We start from the raw sequence: 9,448 nt of genomic DNA on the forward strand, positions 1-9,448 counted from the left end.
TATACAGAAGAGAGGAATCTCACTCAGGACAACAGAAAGAGGACAGCGGGGGTCATAACTGCACTAAGAAACATCGGAGTTTTGGGGGAGAGATAGCGATCATAAGGAAGAGGAAGAACATCTAAAGAATAAAGACATACTGAAGACTAACGTCTTTTGGTATTCCAAAAGCTTCAAGATGGTGGGGAAAAAAAAAAAAAGTCACTGGAGAAAAGAGGAAGGACATGGAGGGCAAGAGACACCAGCAGTGCACTCATTTAGCAAAAACTTGAAGAGTTATGGATGGTGAGTAAGTGACTATTTAGGTTGTCTAGCTGCAGGTACCAGAAGAAGTAAGTACAAGGATGAGGGAAGGCACCTCCCTGTCTCTGTTCAGGATAGGAAACCTCAGCTCCTGGAATGCTGGTGCTCTGAACCACAGCTCAAAGGTTAATTTTATGTGATGATATCTTAGTAACAGTTTTCTTCTGCCACCAGAGCATGAGCTAGCACCTCTGCACAGTTCTGTGCTGCAGAGTCAAACTCTAAATTGCGAGCCCCTGACCCAGAACAACACTGTGTACGTATGAAAGTGGAAGGTAAGATCCACTGATGTATAACAAGAAAATCACTGGTGTTTCCCAGCCCACAGAAGACGCTCTTACCTGCATGAGCATGTAATAGATCCCAGCCACTCCGTGGGCCGCTCCAACATATTGCTTCCTGTGCCACTGGTACAACAGAGGACAACGGTCTGTTTTCCGCTCCTCCTTTGAGAAGCTTTTTCCCGATTCAATAATAGCATCTATTACCTAAGAAAAAGAACATACCCCTTCCATCTGTCTTGTTCCCTTCGGTTCAGAGCATTTTGCTTTGTCATGACTAAAGCCACAGTGAAGAATAAGCCACAATAAAAAGTGATAGGACAACAATATTTGATTCAATTGGACTTCAGAGTAGAGGTAAAAATGGAATTCTTCCTAAATGATGGAATCATATTTTTAAAAGTAGGCATTTAATATATAAACATGTCTAATCACTCTTTTTCAGGCCTGACTTCTCTGATTCTGGTATCTGCAGAACAGTTGTGCATCTTCCCCACACTGAATTCTCCTTCTTTTCCCTTAAAACATTTCCACACACCTGTCTTAAGGTTCTTTGTAACAATTTCCCATCCTCATACGCTTCAAAACTAGTTACATATTAGATCCGCTTCCATGGCTGGCCATGGACCCACCTTCACTGGCCTCTTTCAGTTCCAGCTGGGCAGCAGGGAAAGGAGGAAGAGATAGGAGGGACAGATGAGAGCGGGTTTCCAGTTCTAGGTTGCTCTCCTCTTTAAATCCCTTGAATTATGCAAAGGAGTGACTCCAGTTCAACCTCACTGATGCTGTGGCACTGGAGAGATAAACATATCTTACCTCTTTGACCACAGACTGTGGGACAGTGTCTGGACCGATTTCAGTATTCAGGTACAGCAAGGCATACAGGTAACCTGCTCTGCCATAAAGCAGCTCATCTGGAAGTTCAGCATCTGGGCTTATAACTGTCCTCTGGAGCTGCAACAACCTGCATCAGACAAGGATGGATGGTGGGGAGAAAAAGCATCTCTGGAGACCATAGTGGATAGTGTATTGTACAAGCTGTCAATCAAACCAGAAGCGAAACAATTGCTGAAGCCCCACCACTTCCCTTCAGTCACCCCCAGCTCAGCTGGCTGCCAGGTTTACACACAGGAGCTCTGCGTGCCTGCCATCCCTGACAGACTCAAAGCCAGAGCCAGGTGAGTTTTAGTGCAACTGCCAGGTTTTTGCACAGAAAAACAGATGTATGGGTGCAGGGCGGGGGTTGGAAGAGGAATAAACCCCCCAAAAAACCCCAATACCACCATTCAGCTCCCCCCCTCCCTAGACAACGCCTTGTCTTAATGTTTAGCAGTTCAATTTTGAAACGGGCACTGCTATTAGGGTGTTTTGCTGGCCTTTAGCAGTGGGAAAAAATCCTTGGGATGGCCGCTGCAGTTCTCATTTGCTCCAAAGAGCCCCCCTGCTATTAATCCACCAGTCTGCATGAGCATCAAGGTGGAACAGTGCGACTTGTTCTCCTGTCCACTCCCTGTCTCTTCCTATCTTTTGTGATTAAACTGGCAAATTAGATGAAACCATGGAGATGACCACATTTTAAACTGGGGAAGGGGGCAAGAAAACCTGGATTAAGACAATTCCCAGATTCCCCCAGCTGCTATTACTTGGCAGAAATGTTTGCATTAATATCATGCCAGAGAAAAACCACTGACCCAATGGCTTGTTTATCCTATCACTGCTTTATACCAGAGAAAAGACACCAAAAAGAAAGAGTTTTTTGTTATCATTCTTTTCTTGGAACTATGCTTCAGACTTAGCATTAAATTATTTCCTTTTAAACGGTCCACTGTTAAGTTCTATTATTCAAATCATACAACCGGACAGTTACAAGGTATATAGTCAAAAGTACAATCATTGATTACATTTTGACACCTATAATGTACCGCTCCGCTGGTGTCATGAATATATTTGTGAACTAAAAAGGAAGAAAAGAAACAAATAATCTAACTAACTTCCTTTTCAGCCCTCCTCCTAGAAATGGCTTTCCAAGGAGAGGCAAGACTAAATTATTGCTAATCTCAGTTTGCTATACTAGTGCTTCACACCTTACAGCAACACTGTTTTCCTAGCTGCATCCAGAATGACATGCCCAAGTTTACTGCCACTTCTAAAAGCGAAAAACCTCAAATCTATCACCCATTTCAAAATTGATATATTCTTTCAGGAACAGCAGCAGAGATTCATCACACTAGGTTTCTAGATTAGAAAGAGACCAGCTCTATTTCCAAATATAAACCAAACAGAGATGAGGACATAAGGGTAGCCCACAAATTCTGGCAGCCTAAGGTATGCTGTTGGACCACTAGCAAGTGGATTGCTGGTGCCAAATGCAAACCCTGCAGAGCTCCAGTGCTTCCAGCCCTCCCCAGGACAGCCATCAGTTCTGTACCAGCAAAGGGACAGTCGGTTCTCCAAGGAAGCTCTACATCTAAATGGGATTTCTCAAGACATTTGTTATATTTACATTACTTTGAGAAGGGGCTGGAATTTTTTCAGGCTACCCTTCATATGCTCTGACCTAATTAAAGCCCTCAACTTGATAGTTCACAAATTGTTTCTTTTATTAAATTTTTGACACATATCAATCTGATATTCCATGTTTCTGTCTGGATGTTTCCAGATCCCTGCAGCATACATGTTTTGTAATAAATCTACAATTAAGACCCTCTCTTTACGGGAAGCATCACATACCGCAAAAGCACTACATATTGCTGATGACAAGCAAGCAGCTTTTGTTAAATGTCACTTCAACGTGACAAAATCAAATTGTGTATGCACTACAGATAGGCCCAGGACATCCTGTCCTTACAGAGATAAAGAACTCAAGATAACTGCTAAGTACAAATCAAGTGTAAGCCAGCTTCAATAAAGATAAAGCCGATTTTGAATTCTGCTACTGAAAATATATCAGGGGAGAAAGCGGCTCCGCTTGTTAACGTTACTGAACGAACGTTCTCTACAAATGAAAGGCATGGCTTTTGCCACCATCAATCGCTTACCTGGCAACACATTCTTTAGATTCACTCTCATTTTTCAGCTTGTGATAAACCACTGCACCCACTGCCAGTGGCCCAGCATCACCACAGAGAAAAGTAACTCTTCTGCCATTCAGATTACGAAGGATTCTCTTCACATAATCAAGAGATCGCTGCAAGTGGCTCTGGTTTTTCGTGACACGGTACAGCTGCAGATATAAGAGGGCAATACCTAGAACGACCACATGAAAGAGAGAAAGTTGCATTTACTTTCCCTTCTAAGTACACCGTATTCCCCTCTTTAGGGCTCTGAAGCAGTAACTCAAATGTGAACCGGTATCTGGGCAATTAAAACATGTCAGTCGAGAGTCCTACGTTCTGCAATGAGAAGGCATCTATTCTGATTACATTTCAATTGGGATTGTCTCAAAAAGAAAATTAGATTGAAGTCCAATGGTAGACTCACGATTTGCAGAAAATGAAGAAAATTCATGACACAGGCACCAATGCTTAGTGAAGAAATCACTGAAGACTCGAAAACTTGGACTAACAAGCACGTGTATGACCAAGAACATTGACTGCACAATACTCATCTATTACCTGCAAGAAGTGACTTATTTTCCATTTGATTTGAAAAAGGCTATTTTTGAGAGTTTTTTGATTCAACTTCCCAAGTTCTTTATAACTCTTAAATGTATTTCATAAGATTATGAGCTTCTGCAAGTTAAGCTGGGTTGTAAAACCAGAAAGCAAACAAGCCCTCAGAGAATACCAGAAGGTAATACGAAGCTCCACTCCATTAAATTCATCACACAGTTTTCCATTAAAACAAAACAAAACCAAACCTTTAAAATTGCAACAACATAGACTGAAGAAAGTGAAACAAATCCATCTAAGTGGATGCTTATTGGCCAATTTTAAGCATACGCGTCCAGAAGCAGAACATTTACCCCCAGATCCTGCTGCATCTCAAATTCATTCCCGCACAGGGAGAGCACTCTCCTGAGCCACACTTAAAGCTGAGCACACAGGAGGCTCACTTAGCTCCGCAGAGAGGCTACCTGAGCAGGACAAGAAGAATAGCTCCACAAGAGTGCTGGTACGTTCTCAGACGTTCTCTGGACTGGCTTTGAACAGGCCTTTCTAGATGAGTCCAAGAACTTGGTTTGCCCAGTTCAGAGGCACAGGAACTTGTGGGCTATTTACTGGGATATCTGTAACCCTTTTTTACGTTGTAACCAATGCGTAGAAATCCGGGCTTGATCAAAGGTGATCAGAAAAGCAGCCATGAGGCCCAGTTCGTGAATCCTTCCTCGTGCAGCCCTCTTAAATTGGCTCCTCCAAGACATCTGGCACATACAAAGCATACTTGTATAGGTAAGATGGACCCTAACATGAGTTCTGTGATTGTTATGTATCAACACTATATGCTCCAAGGTTTTAAAGGTGTTTCACAAAGGACAAGCCAATGCTCAGGACTGCACTGACAAGAAGGTTTGTCTAGACTCGGTACCTAACAACCAGGGCAGTTGTTTGCAGCTTCCGTTTACTTTCCAATTTGCGCACCAGAAAAATGCTGCAAGGAGAAAGTATTTTAAAAGCCAGATTATTTAAATATTTTTACTGAGAGTCACTTCCACAGAAGCACTGAAAGAAGTCTGTAACTTGGAATTTACGTAGTTGGTGATCCTTCTGCAGGATGGAAAAACCCCACTCTCATTAGCCTGCGCCACTTGTTCATCTATCTTTTAGTTTAAGCTAAGGATGGCTGTGTTACTTTTAGCTTCTGACTCATTTTCAGCATGCTCCGGCTTATCAGCCATAACCTCAGCTGTCAGTCACAGGCAGTGTCAAAAGACAGCTCCCTGGGAGCTTGTCAGCATGAGAAAGCCCACCGCTGGAGATCTTCCGCAATCACTTAACAGCCACTCGCTTTCAGACCTTGAAACACATCTACCATTTAAGGCTGAGTTGTCTAAAACTTCCCCACCCATCCACCCACAGCACCATCTGTCCCGAAACATCAAAGAGAAAGCAAAGAAATTTTACCCTTTCATTGCCAGATTTAAGCCTAACCATGGGCAAAGCCTGAAGAGTTTTTTCCAAGCTGCTCCCCCTCACAAAGATAAAAGAAAGAAGAGATCTCCTCAGGGCACAGTTCGAACATGCTGTGCTAAAAGCACAGTAAGTATGTCTGAAGCCTAAGCTAGGCAGAGCAGGAATAGAACATGCCATTGTAATCGCAAAGTGACACTTAAGAGGCTTAGATGGAAAAGCATTTTGGCAGCTTGAAGACCAGCGGCCGAATCAGGCTTGACAACTGCAGGCTCTGCCTAAAGGATCAGAAGGGCTCATTCACATTTGGGCAGCACCAGTGATGGGATGCTCAATGAACGACGGTGCCTAGCAATAACCAGCGCTTGCACATGCCTCTTTATCTTCATGGACTGCACAATCTTGCAAGCCCTCCTCCTTACACCCTCTCCTCACATGTTCATTTTACCATTTTTGTACAGACAGAACCGGCACAGTCAAACCATCCACAGTCCAGATTTTAAGGCTCCAAGCTTCTCAGCACAGAACACCTTCCCCTCACCTTCCCCCTATCCAAAGATTAGAAGATGCTACTATTAGACAACTGCTAACTAACAGTCAGTTGAAGAGAAAAATGTGAAAATAACTAATTTTAAGAAAACCTTAAAGAAACAAGAGCTAAGTCAAAAGAAAGAGCAGCCTCAGAAAAGCCACTCCCTTTGCAAGACAAAGATCTCCACGTACAAAAGCGAATTATCTCTCTAACTTTGTCTGCTGAGGCCAATGGAAGTCATTCCAGACAGTAGTGACCAAGGGTCCAGGGCTAAAAGAAACCAAGTGACACAAATGCCCATATCAGAGTATTTCTGCCACTCCTGTGGGAATATCAGAACCTCCTCCTGTGAATATACCCAATTACACCCTTTAACAAACACACTTCATTAAAATTCTAACTTTCTCACCAGTCCAGCCAGTATAAGCAGAGCAGTCATGCGGATCTGCTGTCTTCAGCCCTTCCTCCATTTGTTGCAGAAGGTCCTTGATTTTTGCCTGGATCCGTTTTGAGAACCGAGCACTGACCTGAAAACAGGAGACAGGAGAAAGGCAGTGAGTCAGAAAAGGAAAGAATTCAAGAATGCCAACTCTGCTCCACTTTCTTGTTCAGGTAAAACAGTAGCAACAACAAAAACCCCCAAAACCAAACAAACCCAATCAAACAAAAATAACTAGAGAATAAACACTACATAGAGCAATCAGCAAAGTCAAGGTGGTTCATCTTAAGTGTGATGTAATCATGTGATGCACTCTGATTAAGATTAGAGTAAGTTACTAATATCTACATCAGACAAAATTATCTGGAGATGCTTTAAAGTCACATGAAGAGCAGCTATGGTCACTGTGACCGTATGTAATTATATGCTGCCTCTTATTTCAGTCTCTGAATACCATAAGCAAAGCTTCTCTGAGCTGAGTAAAAGGTGAACAGAAGACAGCCATCTGCTGCCACGCCATGGGCCAGTACTCCTCCTCACAAGGTCCTGGTGCCAAGACCACACTACGGACAAACACAGCACAGTGAACCCACAGCAAAGCCCCGAGTTACAGGTGCTTGCTCTCATCACAAGGTCCCTGCACAGCCTTTGTGGCACTACAGAGCAGGAAATAGCTAACAGGAAGTAAATGCTCATATTTGTGACAATCGAGTCCAAGTCAAGCCCTCATCTTTATTGGTGTGCTCAATCTCATCCTCCATGATGTATTCGTATTTTCTTCTTAAATCCAAGCCTTTTTTTGATGTTCCAGTTTGTGATCGCTCCACAAATCACCTAAGTGTTCTTCCTCCTGCTTCTTGCTCTCTCCTCTCCACAAAACAATGTTAGGATTGACCTGCTTTATCATGACAGGAGGCTGTTAAGCGCAGTAACGTATTAAAGAACAACTACCTGGAAGAAAGAGCTAGACACAAAGAGGAGGAGTAAACATAGCTTAGCAGCTTCAACTTATGCTGAAGGTGAAGGAACCAATCTTTGATTTTATACATTGCTTGAACTTCCTTTTGACCAAGAAAAGTTTACATAGGTGCTATATATGAAAAGTAACAGAGGATACTCCAGCATTGCCAACAGTTCTCTCTCACTAAGCGCACTGCATGGGGAGATACATTACTGCTTACTCCCTTAAGCCTGTGGAATGTGGAAATAGTCAATTAACTACAACTTATTGCCCTGTTAACTTCTATGAGAAGGAGTATTCATGAAGTCCCTTCACAGGACGATTCCACATTTGAGTGGGAGCATCAGGAACTACAATCAAAAATGTTTGGGTTTTTTTTTCATTATTAAACAGTATCACTTATTGATCAGCTTTTCCTATTAACACATTTATTGAAAACTATTTTCTATTTTTAAGTAGAGCTTAAGGGTTAGGTTTAATTATAGCACAATTTATCTACTACAGAGCTACAGAAGAAGGAACAAATAAACCTCCTCTCTTCCTGGGCTATAGGAAAAGCTTTATCATTATCAGAAAATTGCATCATTCTGACAAAATAATGAGGTACACAAGCCTTGTGCCACACAAAAACATTTCCTGAATATGTTTTCTATCAGCTACAGAAAGCCCTAGGAATACATCACTTGCCACCCATATCTTAGTTATCCAAGAACAGCCAGAAGAGAAACCATCCAGAAAGATGGAAGCCAGCAGAGCTCCTCCATCTCCCCAGCCAAGAGCCACAATGCGGTGGTCATCAGGAAAATGGCATATGCAATCTGGCTACTTGACAGCTTACACTGACAATAAGTTCCTGTTTTCTAAACAGTGCTTGATCTCCCTCCACCTCTTGCTTCCCCAGCCTGCTCCCAGGTAGCAGCTGGAACAAATCAGACCAGTCAAGGCTTATTATTAAACACATCCACATTTATGTTTTTTCTGTTAAAGGAAAGTTAGCTCATTCGGAGGGTAAGTTCTTGTTTGATTACAACAGATCCCAAAAGGGAAGGGTTCAGATAAATGATGGGTCCTGGATGCCACTACACAACCGATTACTCAAAATACACCACACTTTGTACTGCTGTTCAGAGTAGAACTTCAAATAAAAAACAGTGAACTTAAACATCCATTCAACAGATTCACAAATCAGAAAGTTAACAGGAATTACACAAGTCCTCAGACACATCAGAAGTCTCCAGGATCAATGGTTCACATCCATTTTATAATGGTAGGATAGAAAGGGAGAAGGAAATTATGCCAATTATCTCAGGTCACACACATACCACTCTAGAAAGGAGCTAGAGCCCCCTTAACCTTCTCCAGTAACTCCAGAAATTGCAACCAAACACAGTAAGCATCTGATTATCTATTACTCTTTGGCCTTAATATGGTGTTAATCATCTTTTTGTTAGGAAACCATACTACACACAAACATCCTTCACCCCGCTTTTGGCTAGTTCACTCTCGACACAAAGGAAAAGCTTTCCCAAGGGCAGGGTTTCTCTCCTCCAAAAGGCAGCAATGCCAATGCTAAGGCATATGGTGAAACAGCGTGAGGATATCCACGCGGATGCATCCAGGCATAGTGCTCAGCTTGTCTGAACTCAGGTTTCAGACTACCCCTTTATTTACCTACTACACATCACAAGCTGGCTGGTTATCTTTCTGTTCTGACTATACACCTGCTGTTCCCAAATCAGGGTATTTTTTATCAAACACCAGCTCAAATTACTTAGAGGCAGGAGGGCAGTACTAGGACATCAGACACCCGGGTTCTGCTTTGAAACCTCGGTTTCGCACAAATAATTCAGCTCAGGTTGGCAC

At 42.5% G+C, this 9,448-nt stretch overlaps 1 protein-coding gene across 1 annotated transcript in view; it reads right to left on the reverse strand.

Annotated features, from left to right (window-relative positions):
* LANCL2 (LanC lantibiotic synthetase component C-like 2 (bacterial)) overlaps window positions 1-6,706 on the reverse strand; it is a 17,401-nt gene extending 10,695 nt beyond the window's left edge. The window contains exons 1-4 of the mRNA XM_010139307.1: window positions 6,595-6,706; window positions 3,623-3,830; window positions 1,401-1,548; window positions 645-791 (exon numbers count right to left, since the gene is read on the reverse strand). Of these exons, the coding sequence (XP_010137609.1) occupies window positions 645-791; window positions 1,401-1,548; window positions 3,623-3,830; window positions 6,595-6,655 (564 nt within the window). The 5' untranslated portion in view covers window positions 6,656-6,706. The remainder of the gene's footprint in view (window positions 1-644; window positions 792-1,400; window positions 1,549-3,622; window positions 3,831-6,594) is intronic.
* Between the last annotated feature and the right edge of the window lie 2,742 nt (window positions 6,707-9,448).

This window comes from Buceros rhinoceros, unplaced genomic scaffold (genome assembly GCF_000710305.1).
Source record: "Buceros rhinoceros silvestris isolate BGI_N320 unplaced genomic scaffold, ASM71030v1 scaffold10777, whole genome shotgun sequence".
NCBI lineage: Eukaryota > Metazoa > Chordata > Aves > Bucerotiformes > Bucerotidae > Buceros > Buceros rhinoceros.